This window comes from Abramis brama (assembly GCF_963993115.1).
Source record: "Abramis brama genome assembly, chromosome: 4".
NCBI lineage: Eukaryota > Metazoa > Chordata > Actinopteri > Cypriniformes > Leuciscidae > Abramis > Abramis brama.
Genome location: NC_139966.1, coordinates 45,323,733 through 45,341,517, shown reverse-complemented (window position 1 = coordinate 45,341,517; position 17,785 = coordinate 45,323,733). Strand labels below are relative to the sequence as shown.

Below are 17,785 nucleotides of genomic sequence, written 5' to 3'. Positions count from 1 at the left end.
TCATTATTGCGCCTCACTTCTCATTTGCAGGCTTTACCCACAAAACAACCGCAGCAAAAGGTTTCCAGCTCTGCCACAGAACAGACCAACTGCAGCTAAACTCGCCTAGAAAACTGCACAAAAAAGTCATTAAAATGGAATGAGACACACACGCACAGAGAGAGAGAGGCAACAAGACAGGCAGGAGGTTTATCAACACATTATAGTGTGGAACCAAGCAAGCCTTAGGAAAAGAAAGGACAACTATGAAATGTGCTATATATTTTATATTTTTGAACTATATTTGTACATTTACTGAAGATAGCAGTAATGCACGTGTTACCAAACCCCCCAAAATACGGAGATATTATTTTCCTATGATCGTGTGAATGTGATAAATTGCGGCAAAGACTGATGTATAATATCTGCCGTTAAATCTCAGCCAGTCTGATAAATGTATGTTGTGTTCGATTACTAGATTGGGTTGTTGTCACACGATAGGAAATGGTTATTTTCTCTCCGATAAGTGAAGCTACCACAACATGCCACAACACATGGTAGGCGAGAGAGAGATAGAGAAAGAGCAGCCTGGCTGTCATGGCAACCCTCCCATAGATTCATAAAGGGAAGAGGCCTAAGTTTTGCTGTCATAGAAGTATTCAGGACGCACGCATATTGAAGTGTCTCTTACAAATGAGTTGTGTACTTTCACACTGGATGTTTCTCTATAGGCCTGCTCTGTTTCTCTGCAGAAATGCCCAACTCGAAACCACTGTGTTTTCCTCTGGGGTTTGGCATAAGCAGCTGCAGAGAGAGTGATAAAACTGTTGTATACACGGGACACACACACACACACACTCAACATGCCCATATTCACATATGCACTCCGAAACACACACACATACAGTTTCCCCTGCATCTAAAGCACGCTGTCCTGCAGCATATTTCATCATTAAATTTCAACACTTAATCCTCTGCTCCAGTGGCTCCAGCTCTCTCAAATCATTTCAATAATCTACATTTGTGGTGAGCGTCCAAACAAACACACACATCCAACAAAGGCGAGCCAACCCACCAGGTTTGGGCACACAAAGTAGGAACGGGTCACGGTGGTAAACCAGTTGACTAATCACGCAACAACAGACAATATATATTTATAACAATTTATATTTTCATATTTTATACATTCATAAATGCATATTCAATAAAGAACTAATAATAATAATAATTTGTTATTTGTTTGTTTAATAGTTTATTCATTTATACATTAAATTCATTCAAATATAAGTACCCTGACACATCCCTAATACTGTACATAGTGTATTCGCTCCTATGTACATGCTCACAAATCCGTAAAATAAAGAGGACTGGAAAAATTAGTGAGAGAGGGACGTACAGGCAGTCAGATCTAAAGGATAACGTGACCTTTTCCCCACCACCTTCTACCATTCATAGACAAATTGAAGCCTTTTCCGTCAGCCATCACCATCGACAACCGGCAATCTGAGCCGTCATCCTGAAACAACCCGTCTCCGCGGTCTGAACAATTTTACAGTGTCTGAATCGCGCCCTTTGAACTGTGCATCTCCTCAGTGGCGTCTCCAAGGGCCGAAGAATTCACTTCAGTGCACACCTCATGGCTAAATGCACAGAACCTCATCAGATGACACACATACTTCGACCCATCTACACACAAGCATTTTCCCCTCTGTCCTTCACACTGGGCGCTGTCAGCCAGACTTCCTGTGCCAGGTCTGCTTCAAGGTTAGCTGCTCATTGTATTGAGTGAGTGGCTGAGGTTCTCTCAGCGGCAAGCAGGCCTACTGGATGCATTATCACCTCAGCGGGGGGGCTTATCCGGCCCTCCTGGTCTGCGTGTACCCCGCCAGTGAAACGGGCTGCCACGAATGCCTCGCGCGAAAGGATTAAAAGACTGTCGACTTCACCCTTGGCTCAAAACAGATTCGCTGACCGCAATTAATAGGTTTAATTTCACCCTTTTTGACACAGCTACTGGCCAAAGCAGAGGATTGAGGCCTTGGCCATATGGCCTATTTCTTATACATAAACACTGAAAGGCATCATGATGGGTTTTTGAAAGGATAATGTAGATGCCTACTAAAGAGAACTAAAGAGATTGGAGAGAATTAAGCCAACGTGTAAAATCATATGTGGTGGCATAAATTTCATTTATAATATAAATGTAAGCCTAGGCCTATATTTAAATATAATTAAAGGGGTACTTTACAGCTGGCAAAATAGACTTTCAATAAAACTTTGCTGCTTATGCAGTAAGAAAGGTGAACATTTTTTGAAATCGGTGCTATCTGACTAGAAAAAAACAAAGAAGAAATGCTTTTGTCTTCCCTTTTGCCAAATACGTAGGAAACCTTCAACACCCATAATGCACTTGGTATGTTGACGTCCAAGGCCACTCACACCAGTCTGCTATGGATATGCTTGATCAGAGTCAAATGGTGCCTTTTAGTCAAAATGGTCTTTTAGGTGGACTTTTTGTCAAAAATGGTGTTGACTTGTATTGCTCCCTGGTGCAAGAATTTAAAAGAGTAAACGTTTAGTGAGAGTGAGTTACTTTTGGTTTCCAGTGAAGGATCCAGTGCGTTGTAAAATATGCTGTGGCAAATATGGAGCGAATCCCACGAAGGAAATCTGAAAATCTTATAGTCAACATTTCAAACTGGATGACCACAAACACAGCATTTTATGCCAACCAGAGGGGGAAAGCTGAAAAATAACAACTGCTGTCCTGTCGATCCAACTGCCCATAAGCTGTCAAAGGCCTTTTATGTCATCGAGCGGACTTTTGCCGACAAATAAATGTGAATTTCGCGGCCTAGGTAACACAGACAACAAGTAAACTGCATATTTTCAACCTGCTTTGTATTGTTGCAATGTCAGAAGTATATGTAAATGAACAAAGTTGCACTTTAAATACTATTATTTCATAATTTTTAAAATAATAATATTAATAATAATCTATATTACAAAATACTTTTATTAAATAAATACATTAAATAAATATAAAGCATAAATTCCTTTATTTTGTTGCACTAGAGACATAAAAAGTGCATTCAAAATTTCACACAAATTTGTGGAAAAAAAGAGGCATAGGGAGAAAGGGATGGATAGATGGGTGGATTAATGAAGAACAAGGGAGCAAGAGGGGACAAAGAGGTTCCAAAGTCCCAAAACCACATCTGGTCTGGGGGTCCGCCGCAGTGCCAGGGGTGCTGAACAACTGCTGCAGCAAATGCAGCAGTTTCGTGTTTTCAGCTCTGTGCTTTTTATGCTGATGGCCGTGTGTGCACGCATTATAAAAACGTGTCTGTGTGATATTCTCTGGAGGGTTTAGAAGTTGTTTACTGCTTCTCTCTAGGGTTTGGCTACAGCTCTGACTTTTAACACGATGAGACACAGAACATCCTGTCATTGCACCTCCTCTCGGAGTCAACTACGCTAACTACGGTTGGAGAACCGCAGTCATGCTGAATGCAGTAAGCCTTGGATTATCCTATTCAAATTTAAAATAAATACCTGGTGGAGATTCTAAACTGCAATAAATGGAAATAAAATAAATAAATAAAAAAAAATCACTGCAACACAAGGAAAAACAAGACATCTCAAAACTCTCATTTTGATTTCATGGGGTCTTTTTTCCCCCCAGGTTTCCGTACGACTCTCGCATAAACGATCAAAGTTGCTCCAGATAATATTTACTTTTCATGATGAGCTCGTCTTCAGCTGGTAAACAATTTACTGAGTGTGACGTGCTGGCGGACTATAAATCACCATGCAAAAAGGACAGTAATAAACTCATTTTCATTGATTAATGACTGCCAGCGAGGACTATGTTCTTGTTTTGTCTAAAAGGCAACTGTGACATCATCGGCTGTTTTCCCGCAGAGATCTGCAATCACTGAAATGGCAACTAAAAGGTTTCTGTGTGTTTGTGTGTGTGTGCATGGTTATGTGTGTGCATGGTTATGTGTGTCCGTCTGCCTGAAAGAGAAAGACACTGTGTTGTCTGTCTGTTCCTTGGAGATTTGTTTGGCTTGTTCGTATCTGGAATTCGGTGTCTGTCATTTCGTCAATCATAGTCTCTAACAAAACAAGTCAGTCATTTTTTTTAATGGAATGGCACACAGAAAACATCCTTATTACCTGCAAGATCTTACAGAGTAAGTTGTCTTGAAGTATGAGTGCTCCATCTCTATAATTACAACAGTCTCAACTGTAACAATAAGTATAAGTTTTAATAATCGTTCTAATTCAATAATAGGGAAGTCGACACCACAACTACATAGATAATGACACAGAGGAACAATTTCATCGGAATCACTTTCAGAACGATCTTTTCCAGCTGATGAATGACAGCCAATCGGAATCCACCAGACTTCAAAAAGCTCAAGCATTTGGCAGAAAGCATAACTGCAGCACATGCTTATAATAAAGTGAATGTCATCGTGCCTTGGTGTGGAAGCTAATATAGTTATCATTCTTGGTGTGAACAAGTCTTAAATCTGGCGTAAGTTCCAGGACAACTAACATTGCTTACAGCACCAAAACAGTTTTTTGTTTTGGGGGGGGGGGGGGGGGTCTAGTCTGTTATGCCACGGATTTTCATCCACAGCCAGACCCAACTACAAAACACACCACCACAATAACAAGAATGCGTCAAATTGGAATCCTGCCTTTTGGCAAAGATTTGCCTGTCTGTAACGTCAACACCCTGGAGGTTTAGCACTTGAGAAAAAGAGAAAAATGATACTCTCATTCTCACTCATCCTCTCTGTCTGTCTTACCCTCTCTTGCTCTCTCTATTTTAATGTTATTTTCTGCTCTGTGCAGTGTCTGGCTGGCCCTTGGATTCGTCTCAGACACGGCTCCGCTGAGGCACAGTCAGAGAAGAGGGTACCGGGCCGAAAGCCCCTGCACCGCATCATCCAATTACCCCCGACAGCCTCTGCCTGTGCAGGGATTCCCATGGCCCTCTCTGCCTGACTCTCACTGCGCCGCTTACCAACCGTTTCTCTCTACACGCGTCATACACAACAGCAGAAGATTGCCGAGCATGACCATGATTGCAAAACTCACTGGATCTAACATTCTTACAGAACGGATGTAGTTGACCACGCTCTGATCTTCTCATGTGTCATAAATGCCAAAAGTCAGCAATTACTACAGAAGACTAGCTCGATCTCTGATGCTTTTTAGAAGCTTACAACGATAAAATGATAAAATGATTGGTTTCTCACGCTCTTGCAAAAGAAACAAAAGTCCTACCTTTTTCAGACGACCTCCTTTGGTCCCCACAAAAGCCAAAGAGTGGTTCTTGTACACGTAGGCGATAACGGATGTCAATTTGTCATTGGATTCGGAGAAGAGTGGAATTCCGCGTACCATCTCAGAGACGCCAAGTGGGGCGTTCATATCCAGACCACAGAAGTTGTCATCGATGGTGAGAAGCTAGAGAGGAGAACAAAGGATGTTTAATTCAACTTAAATTAAGAGTAGTGTGCAAACTAACGCACTAACAGTCTCTAAAATTATTTAAAAACAATAGATGAAAAATCTAAAACTAGTCAACCATACTAAATCAACTTATTGACTCGTTTTAGTTTAGAGCAGTGTGATGAAAAGACAATGGCCTATTATCATTAGCAAGGATGTGGAAAATGCTACCAAGGTGGGAGAAAAAGCTTTTCTGTTTCTTTAGACTAGTTTGTCACAACATACGTTTACTGGACCATTTGCAAGGCAGCTTCACAACAGATTCATCATTGTCACTATTTAGCATCAACTCAGCCAGTCATATCTAAAATGGGTTGAGAGGTTTATCTGATATAAGACCAAGTGCATTTATCATTTCAGGTGGAAAAGCATCTTAAAAAACATCTTTTAAATATGGCGTTTCAGGTGATGCCATGTGACTTTGTGTGACATGTAACATATGGCTGGGAAAGTTGCCAGTGTCAGCCAGAATAGAGTGATTTACAGCTTCTGATATAGAAATAATAATTTGGTAATGCATCCATATTTCAGTCTGCTGAGAGGGCTTTGGAAACAACGGCATCCATTGAAACAGCTGCACAGACCTCAGGATAAAATGTCAAACAAATCGAAAGCATGATTAATGATGCCCAGGGCTTTGACTCATTGAGGGCATGAAACCATAACACTTCTCAAGTGCTGCCAAATATGATATGCTCATGGCCTTTAATTCATTCATGAGTGTCTCCTCAGGCTCTGATCAGGCCTGCTCAGAAAAAATATTTGAATGTTAATTTAAACTGATTAAAATCTATTATCCTGATTCAAACAGATTCATTTTAACTTTTTTTTTTTTTGTTTTTTTTTTTAAATACTAAAGTGTATTTTTACTCGAACACACATTTCTGCTAAAGCATTCATACTTTGTTCATACACACACACACACAATATGTTATGCAATATGGTCTGGCTGGAAGGACGTCAAACCACATAAAACCCTGAAAACTTCAATATTTCATGTAAACGCACAAATATTAGAAAAACTCCCACTGTTTGTGTTTGTGTCATCTTGTACAAAAGTTTGACCTACATGATGTCAGGCACTTCAAAAGGTCTAGTTTTGTTTTAAAAGCATGCCCCATAATTGTCCATCATTGAGAAGCAGCATGACAGGTGTCTCAAACTGCTTTATTAGCATTAATATTTAAGTTTTTAATGGCCTATTCTCTCAGTCAGAACATGAAACACGAGACAGCTTGAGCTGTGTTTTGCCCCTAGGCACCAACCCACAGCACAGTCCCAAGTGACAAAGTGGGCGAAGGGCAATCCTGAGTGATGCCCAGGTCGGGAGAGGAAGCATCTGGATGTACATTATCACTAACAGACTATGTGTATGAACTGAAATAATGTACATACTCCCTTGATTAGAGTTCAATTACATTTGAAGCGGTGTTTATCTTAATAACAACGGCCTCCGGGTAATGATATTTTTGAAAATCCATTGCAGGCCAGCGGACAAATCTGTAGTAGAGCGGTTATCGGACCAACCTCTGAGAGACGCGATCAATCAAGTGACCGGATGGGTCTTTACATGCAATATAGCAAATGTCTATTTGTCAGCGTTCAGGAGATACAAGACCCTTCATTAAGCAAATGGAAGACAGGGGCTGTCTCTCTAAAATGGCGGTTTATGAGTGATCGGCCAAATCGATAGCGAACACCGCACTCAATTCTCAGTTCACTCAATAGAAGCCAGAATGAAGAATAAATTGAGAAATGAAGAAGGGAGCTGAGAGAGAGAACAGGGAAATGTTCAACGTTGTATACGTTTTTTTTTACTCTCTTTCTTTGCAGATGTCTGACCTTTAGAAATGTTCTGCTGTCAGCCAAAGTCTGCGTGCCGCTCGGCTCGCCTATGCCAGCCTAGAGTAATTGTGCTCATTTCTAGCGCACGGCTCCTGTTAGAAAGCCACAGCTACATGAAAGATCTGTTTTCTGCACTGTTAGTCTTTCTGCAGATGTCTCCTGTCCATATCGGGGGCCATGAATCATCATGGGTTGTTGAGGCAGCAGCAATCTGCTTTTTCGTGCGCACCTGCTTACACACGCAAAAAAAAAGAAAAAAAAGAAACTCGACCGCAATCACAGCCTTGATCCTGCTTACACGGGTCAAAATGTGTAAAGCCCCAATACAGCAGACTTATAGCAACAGCTACAAAGACTTGCCACCTCTGATGTTAGGATTGAAAAAACTGTGCTAAGAATAAACACAATGACAGTAATAGTTGTGACACAGACTAATGCCTTTTGGCATTGCGGTTATTTTATCAAAAGGCCCAGGCCTCATGTGGCAGGGCGCATATGCCTGTGACACAGACAAGGGGGATGGAGCATGTGTCTCGTCGACTTCTCATTGGCATATGCCACGGTATTTCTGGCAAGGGGAACAACATGCCAATCAGCCCCTATGTGCTGCAATCTAATGAAATAGGCTTCCTGTCTGTCAACCTTTCAGGAAGCAGACACGTTTTCATTACCTAGCCACATAAACATGACATTTCCTCTCTCCCCATCCCGACGCAAATAACATCTTTCGACACCCCATGTGCGAGAGGGGGCGCCCTCCCTGCCGGCCATCAACCTTTTCCACTTCTTCGTGCTCTCCGTTTCTCTGACTTTAATGCTTCCCTTCCATCTACGACTGCCTCGCTCGCTCTCGGTGCGGAGCGCTCGAACAAGCTGCCGCATTATTGGCAATTTCACGCTGCGTGTCTGAAGGTGTAAAGGAGGTGGTGGTTGGGGGAAGAGAAAAAAAGGAGGAGGGAATGGTTTGACGAGCGCATCTAAAAGCTTCTGGATCGGCGCAGGCGCCGTTTTTCATTTGAACTGGTTCCAGAGACAGGGAAGCAGAATCAGGTCATCCGGACCACTCGCTGCCTGGCTAAGTCCAGCAACACAAAGGCAGCTCTCTTTCCTTGTGTCGGCGTCTCTGTGTCCCAGGATAGAAACACAAGTAGTGAAATCCAAGCTTTTTTTCAGAAGCTTTTTTCTAGGTCTTTTTGTCCAATTGGAGCACATAGGGGACCAACCTTGAAGAGCATCTGGCACAAGTAGTAAAAGGAACCCTGAATGCAGGTCTAGAGCATGAACTACACACTTTTTAGTTCAAAAACGCCTTTTGTATTCCTCGCTTTTAGCTGAGAGGCCGCAAAACATTTTAATGTGCTATTAATAGATCACAGTTTGATCAAAATGCAGAGTTTATGCAAATAAACCCTGATCATTGCTGCAAGTGTACATCATTCAGATGATGAATCGGCTCTTCAAGAGCTAATTCTGCACAGTCATATAATTACCCTTTCAGAGTCTTTCCTTTTCATGCTCAAGTAATATCTCACGCAGGGATTGTTGTTAGCAACAAAGACATTATTTCCCACAAATCTCAGCTCCATGTTCAGCGTAATTATATCAACACTCAATCAGCTCTGAGCACGGCAATCCTTGTGTTCTCACAATTCTGCAGCATTTAAGAGGTCTTTTTTTGTGTCCGTTAAGTATTTGATTGGGTGCATTCTCCACTCGGTCGGTCTTAACAGTTTCTACCAGGTTTGAACATCTGATAGACAATCACACCAGCTCTCCACAGAAAAAGATCTTTCTGGAGGATAGCATAATGGCATTCTATTGGAGATTAACAAAATTGCATATTTGCAAACTGAACAACAAGTCGACTAATCGGTTTTAAGCAAACCCTTTATAATTAGGCTGATTTCAGGTTCACTTGATCAAACATGATTTAAAACAGCCTGTGTTCAAAAACAGCTAGATTATGCACACACGGAAGGTGCAGAGGCCTTGAGAAGCATTTGAATTTTTTTTATTATTTTTAACTTGACAAGTAGGGAGGCATGATATATTGCTTCATCCGGATAGTGGCGGATATAATAGATTTTTTATTTATCATTAGATATCGGATAATTAATTTCCACATGCTCGTTTGTCCTACTTTTATATTTAGATTACCTTTGCCGCAATATAACTCACTCAATCTTTAAAAACACAAATTATTTAAAACACAGTTACATGTAATATACATACTATAAATTTTTATACTGTAAATGATAATGTTATTTTAAAAAATCCTTATTAAAATTGCACCACTAGCGAGACATAAAAAAAAAAGAAAGATGTGAGACATGACACAGAAGCCAAAATGGATGAATTTGATGAAGTTGAGAATTGTAAAGCACCACCACTTAAAAATATGAAATCTCAAAATCAGTCAATCTAAAAACAAATAAATACATTTAAAAAAGATCAAATATCAGAGCCAAAAAATAATACTAAATCACCAATCGTTGCTGAATGCCTAACCCATCACCCATTCCTACGCTCCATCCTTCCGTACCCCTTCATCTCTTGTCTTCCACCATGCTCTTTTGAATTAAAGGCCTCATCATCTCAGTTTCCATCCTACTGTGGCCTCTACCTAGTGCTGACTTTACCAAAGAACTCCGCTAAGAGTGAATGAAAAGATGTGAGTGATGAATATCGCACAACTGTCTGCACGTAATGACATTTAATGACTTAATGACTGTGAACCCCTTCAATAAGAAAGAGATTCTTGCTTCCGCTTCCACAGCAAAGACCTCCATTTGAAAGCACTTTGCTAGTATTATTTGATCCAACATTGGCCTTTTCTAGGCAATATCACCACTTCCAACTGAACCGGAGAATTTCAAAGAAATTGTCAAAGGATATCAAAACGAGTGTTACTGATATAAATCAAACCCCAATTCCAATCTTATGGCACTACGCTTGCAGAAAGATATACAGTACAGTCCAAAACCTAAACACGGCCACAGGACAGGATTTTCACAGACCCATGATGGTATCTAAAAAGCCGGTGAGTTGTAAAGCTTTCTTACATCTGCTCTACACCTCTTCAAACTGTCGGATTGCTGCCATTGCACCATTTAAACAAAGCTCAGGACACCAATCAGAAAAAGTAATTTGTTTGATTTGGCCGAGTACAGCTCAATGATAAAAACGAATGCCACCGCATGCATCACCCTTTGTGGATCAATGAAACCCTTGGGATGTGAAATGTCAGCATTTGTGAAGAAACTACACAAAGTTTGGGGTTTGCATTTGTGTGCTCTTCTGAGGTCATGTGTTGGGTGTATTTGAAAAATTCATGCATTTAAGACTGAATGCAAATTGTGTTTTTGCAAGATCTCAACTGTCAGAAGCAACACGGTTCGCAGCTTAAATGTGTACATGTGCTTGTGTACGCAGTCTTGTCAACATGGGTGTACATGTGTGTGTGGCACAATCCAAGACTTACGATGGCTCCAAAGAATGCTGAAAAGGAAAGACTACAAAATTGTTGTCCCGCTCAAGAAATATCCAACAAGTGTCAGAGCACATAACCTTTTCACATTTACATGTAAAGTGAGTTTAGGCTGATTAGTAGATAACGATCTTATGATGGATTATGACCTTTGCTGCAGTAGTTACGATGGGAGATGTAATTACTGAGGCCAATAAACCTAGAGATCGACTTTAATGAATGGAAACGCAGTGCGCACAGTGCACGCGACTGATTAAAACCATGTCACACTATCCCATAAAGTGGTTCTCCCAGAAAGCTTTAACAAAGAGAAACTTGGTGAGGAACTGGAGCAATGTTAATGAAAAATCAAGATATTGCAGGAGGGCTATATTTCATAGTGATAAACCAGTATGTTGTCCAATTTAGAGGTGCACTCATTAATTTTACCTTTATTTAAAATGTTTTATATATGAAAAATAAGGCATGGTCACGCTGTCAAAATTTTGCTGTCAAAAAATGTCCAATGACAGTAGTGTAGTGATGCATGAAGCACAACTCACACAGAAGTCACTTTCAAATAAAGCAGCATTTTTTTTTTTGTCAATGTGGGGAATTTCCTATGCAAACACTGCATGGGAAAATCATAATGTTTTGCCCTTTGGGCCCCACAAAATATTGCAGAGCAATAATAAATGTGACCGCACCCACAATACTTCTGAACAAAATCTAAACAAAAGTAATTTACAACATCGCATCAAGACCTGTCACATCAGTGTCTTACTAAAAGCCATTTTATCATTTCGGTCATTAAAAAAATAAATGAATCACAGTTGACTGTGAATAGCATATTTTAATAATAACATTAGTATTTGTAAATGTTTGCTTTTGCGTAATGCTGCATATCGTAGAAGTCCAACATGACTGCCACATCAACGCAACACAGTAATTACTAAATGTACCTTTAATGGGGGAAAAAAATAAGTATGACTAGCAGATGGAAACTAACGAGAACTGACAGCCACTTCGAAAGTATTAAAAAAACTGGTCTGTCTGGAAGAGTGAAAGGCGCTAATTATTTGGCAATAATATGTAATGAGCATGCAGAGAGACTGACAGCTGTAAAGGAACAGCCTATAGCCTGATTTTAATGACTTATAATTGAGATGATTATGAATAATAATGAGACCAATCTTAATTTAAAATGTTCTTATCTCTCTGACCGCAATGTCTCTATAACTGAGCAGAGGTTGAGAAAAACGCATAAATTAATGAAAAAAGACCCTATTAGCGGGTGGTGCGCCCTTGTTTGCTTGAATACATCACTCCAGGAGACGAGGGGGTGAATTTACTGTGCCAGACTCATTTCCACACCATTTCTTTCTGCTGACATAGGGAACATGGGGCGTTTGCAGATTTTTTTTATAGGTCAGATGTCAACACAGAATGATCTATAGACACCACGACTTGCACACTTATACAGTTATAAATTCATTATGTGATACTTCAATGCATATTTGCATCATCACAAGCGCTTTAGAATCATCTTCTCCCTTACAATGATTTGTTATTGTCAAGAAATATAAAATATCAGTATTAACAGGAACCTTATACACACCTGATACAAAATGAGACAAGACACAATGAACATGAAAATCTAACATGCCGCTTTTTCCTTGTAAATAAATGTTGAAATATTTGGACTTGCAAAAATGGAACAATACTGTTAACTTGTTTTTGGTTTCACAAAAAGCATGGCAGGCAGTGAAGTTCCAGTCAGTCACAGATCAATCCCATACACTTTAAAAACAAAAAATAAACAAACATCAGAATGCCTTTTGTTGTTCAGGTTTGAACACTCATCTGTCTGGGCCCAAAGGCACTCGGGACGTCTGAGAGATGTTTGGCACAACCAAAGCTACAGTAGTCTTGAGCGAGCTTCAGATCTCTGCCTCTGCATTTGGATTCCCCTTCGATGTGTCTGATCTTTAAATAGCAGCACACAGCTGCCAGTTGTAACCCTGTGGGAGTAAAGCTGTGAGCATGACTTATGGAACCCTGGACTTGGGATTAAGAGAACATGGGCCTGACTTCGAATCTCATGAACCTGTAGCCTATATGGCAAATTATACTTTCTTTAATACTGAGACACACGTTCTTATATTATAAATAATAAAAAAGACACTACAAAAAAGACCAAATGGAATGATTCATAAAATTACAAACAAACACATACATGCATAAATAAATAAATAAATACAAATCATATAAATAAATAAATGGGGGGGGGGGGGTAATATATAAGTCACAATTAACAAATGTACAAAAAAATAGAAAGAGGGCACCATTGCATTTGGGCATGCAACATAATTAAGAGTTCATGTCACATATATAGTGGTGCATATTTCAAAGAGACACAATCTCTTCTTAATGAGGGTGACAGCATGACCATTGTGTGTGACATGCCACGGCTATGTGTACGTGTGTGAGAGATGACTTCATTACCGCCATCTAGAAAGATTTAGTCTACGTCTGGTTTAATGAACTGATGAAGATGGTTATTCTGGTCTCGCATAGTGAAATGCACACCCTTTCTTTTGTAAGTTTATGTGTGTGTGTGCACATCATGTTTGACATTAACAGTGCCCCTTCATGCAGTCTGACTGCCCTAATGAGCAGTAGGTCTGTTCATTAATTGGGGAAAAACACACACCATGGGGAAAAAAAGAGAGCTACAGAGAGCTTGAAAGAGTCAGCAAAGTGCAGAATTCTGCTGCTGCCTCTCCAAATACATTTCTGCTTTCACTTGACACGTCCACACACTAAATTTACCATGCTAACTATAGTTACTAGATATTTCTACAGTAAAACGTTTGGTAATGTGGCATTAGCATCACTGAAAAATATAAAAAAGTAAATAAAGAAATAAATGACAGAAAAAGTTCACAGGACGAATCCTTATGTATAAAAAAGACAGATGCAGTGCAACAAAGCAGGGGTCTCAGGAAGTGTGGTTGAACTTACTAAGTTGAACTTGACACGCCATCTTAAATGTGGCACATGGTGCAAGACACTGGAAAAATAATGATATGCATTGTGTCAAAGACTTCCCTCTATCATTTTAACTTTTTTTAAATGATAAAAGAAAAACTACTAAATCTGTAAAATAGTTTATGGCCAAATATTCTCATTGTAAGGTCTCAGACAGATTAGATCATAGTTCATATATTTTTCTATATTATTTTTGATATGCATCTAAAATAATAAAAAAGCTATTCATCCATGTCATCTGCCTGCACAGTATACATAATGATAACTGCTAGTACCTGATTTTTGGACAGAACTAGAGATATATCTCGTATGAGCCAGGCTTACATTATGCTATGATTTTTCACAGCATAATATCCTTATCGTTTGCAGAGGGCACAGAGAGGATATTAAGATATACATCACTTTCATATCTTCACCGAACCTGCATTACTATCATGTCATGTTGATGTAATGTTTGCAGAGGGCTGAATATTGAGACAATGTTATCTTCACATTCATGAAGAAGGGCTTGCTTGATCTCACTGCGCTTCTCTGCTTACTTAATTAGATTTTCATATCAGGGAGTCAAAAAGCTATACCCTTTTTTTACATTTCGTTCTTGCTTCCTTATTCCAAGTTGCAATATTCTAACATGGCAGCGTTGAGTTTTTTCATGCATTATTGAAAACACAAACCCATCTGAGACTAACAACAGTTGTAAAATCATCTCCCCCACTCAGATATCAGGTTCATGAGCTGTTTTATCACCCCTGTCATTCCCCACTTTTTATCTCGTCAATGTGGTCCCATTGAGTGCAGATTCAGGAATACCACAGCCCAAGAGCGTTTAACTTCAGTCACAGAATTGCCTGAAAGACGTGTCATTCATTTTTGCCCTGGGATGCTTTCGAATAAGAGTGTTTGTAAGTCCTGAAACACATGAGTGTCTGAATGTATCCGTCTATGAGCGTGTGCTTTTATTCATAGGTGAGTCAGCGCAATCATGCTCATGTTCCTTCTGCCTGTGGGTGTTTGGAAGCTGCTTTATACCTAATGTAGTCTTCTCACTGTGAAAGACAACATTAAAACAGCATTCACAATGCATTAAACTTCCATAATGTTCCCTATATTTTCAGATGAAACAGAATATTCAGTAGAAAGCAAATGTAGGATGAGGCTTGATTTTATCAATTATATAACTGTACCATTAAAAGTTTGTATTCTGCTATGATTAAGATGTTTCCCTCACCCATAGCTTTACAACTGCAGACATGACAACTCATTAGGTGGAGAAAGTCATAATATTTATAAATAATATATATTTATATATTTGTAAAATAAATATTACAATAAAAAAAATCCAACTATTTTGTCCAAATAAATAAATAAATAAATACAAAAACCTTAACATTAGACTAGTTAACTATTAAACAATTTTTAAAGACAAATTGGAAAAAATGAGAAAATGAGAGCATGCATTAGTTAAACAAACAATATTGGCTTCTATCAGTTTTTTATATGTAGATCAGGGTTTTTCCTGGCTCAAAACGAGGTGGAGATGGTAAAATCCTGATCATGTATTTAAATAATAATAAAATTAAATTAGTATTTTTCGTAGACCATCATATAGCCTACTGTGTTTCCCACAGTATTTTTGTGGGTGGAGCTCGGTACCTCTAGTAGGCTGATTTAAAATTAACATTTAGTTAAAATAAAAGTTCTTCTTTTGACAAAATTACATTTCCTTAATAGCCTAAACAGAGGCTTTACTCCCTTCAAACTTCAATGTTTCATTACATCACTGTTGGAAAACACTCTTATCAGAATATTTTTTTCAGGCATTTTTTCCCTAATTTTATTAAATGTATGCTCGATCTTTAATTTCAAATTCTTAAATTTGATCAATACATTCAATTAGAATAATAAGACACTAGGCTGATACCAATCAAATTAAATAATTTATATAATCTGTATTAAATGAGATTATGAGATCGTTTTAAATATTTTTTGAATATACAAATAAGGAATGTTGAAAAGAATGATGCTTTGAATTTTAACCGCCAGTAAGGTGGCGGCAGGCGACCGTCTCAATGAGCGAGTCATTGAGTCCTTCATTAAAACAATTTGTTCAAACGGCTGATTTATTCAGAATGAGGCAGTTTATGAATGGGTAATTGAATCTTTGACTCAACTGATTAATTAAAAACACTGAATCATTCAGTAATGAGTGTTCCTGTGAGATGTGCGATGGTTCTGCTGTGATCTTTATTTGGAACTATTTTCGCTGCTGAAACAGAACAAAAACAGTCATTGTGTCTAAAATGTAAGTGACTTCATTTTAACTATTTGTTTATTGGACTGTTATGAAATCAGTGTCTTGGTTTCAATCGTGATGGTATTCAGGAAAACAGCACTCTGGTCGTGTGATGTTTCTTAACTGTATAATATGTTATAAATAACTGTGCGAGCCTCAACAGCGCAACTTTGTTACCGTCAGTAGGTCTACATTAGGTAGGCCTATATATTATTATCAACTATAGGCTATCAATCGCCACTTAAATTAAATAAAATCAGAATCATCCTCGCGTTTTCGGTGATTCACTAGTCATTTTTTATTAATTTTTTTTTATATTGAAAATTGTTTTAATCAGGGCATTTGTCCAGTTGAGCAAGTACAATTCTCTTTCACTTGTCCCTTCAAAAAAAAAACATGCGTCCCGGAAAAGCGTTAATGTCGAGCCCTGATATGTTTTCCTTGATTGGTTTTCCCTGAAGAGAATTACGTTGTTGAAAACGAAAGTAAAAGAGTGGCGCACGTTCATTGCGTTTTACCGTGATGAGAGTTCTGTGTCTCTATTAAACTCAACACATTATAATGATTTATCTTCCATCCACCCTCGATTAATTGGAATGTTATGTTTTTATTACTTGGCCTGTCCGACCCACGGATTATGATCCGTGCAGCACTATCGGCAAACTATACGGTTTGAGAATGGTCACAGGCCGGGAACCCGCTACAGAACCGTCACGGTGGAAAAAGTGTATCTGAGCACGTGACTATCTGTCCGAGTTTTGTCGAGAGCCGGAGGCACGAAATTTGACGGAGGCGGTCACTTTGTAATTCTCTATGCAGGAAAAACCCTGTAGATTAAATACTTTGTTCTTCAGAATAACACGCGGTGAATAATGCTTAAGACCAGTAGCATTTTATTTTATTTAAGTAAATAGGGTAAATGTTGATTTCATGTTGTCTTTTATAAGCCTATGCATGCATGGGTTTGTATTTTTCTGTTTATATTTGTTTGTGAGAACTAACAGCTCTCGGAGAAGATCATTTAAACAGTAACAGAGCATTTATCAGTCTCAGATATAATGTGTTTGAGCTCACTTGTCTTTTTCTCTTCCCCATTCAAACAATTGTCTGGCTTTTAAATGAGGAGCCAGTAGCCATAGTTACCAAAGGAGGAGACACAGGCAATCCATCTCTCTCTCCTCGCTGTGACGCTCTCTCTTTAATTTATGCTGCAGTGGCCATACTGCAGAGCACGCAGAAATGGCACCATTCCTCAACATAACTCTCTCTCTTCCTCCATCTCTAGCCATACACTTATCACGAAAGCACTCTCTCACAGTCTGCTTCACATTTATTCTTGTGTGCGAGTGCCTGTGAGTGAGTGTCAGTTTCACTTCCACATCAGTCCACACACATATCCTCTCCACATCAAGAAAAACTTGCCAAAAATCACACCCTTCACGCAGAAACCCTTATGTTACCTCATTCACCATCTTAAAAAAGGTACAGTGGCAGTACCATGGAACAGTGATGGTAATATCATCACATGATGATACAATGGTCTTCATATGGTATTTACATTCAACTCCAAGGTTCTTCAAAAGAATTGCATGCTATTAACATGGAACCTTTCTTGTAAA

General features: G+C 39.0%; 1 protein-coding gene across 2 annotated transcripts in view; it reads right to left on the bottom strand.

The window, feature by feature from the left end:
• plxna4 (plexin A4) overlaps nt 1-17,785 on the bottom strand; it is a 201,461-nt gene that overhangs the window by 164,698 nt on the left and 18,978 nt on the right. For both annotated transcript variants that reach the window (XM_084111368.1, XM_084111369.1), the window contains exon 3: nt 5,284-5,466. In XM_084111368.1, coding sequence (XP_083967494.1) covers nt 5,284-5,466 — 183 coding nt within the window. The remainder of the gene's footprint in view (nt 1-5,283; nt 5,467-17,785) is intronic.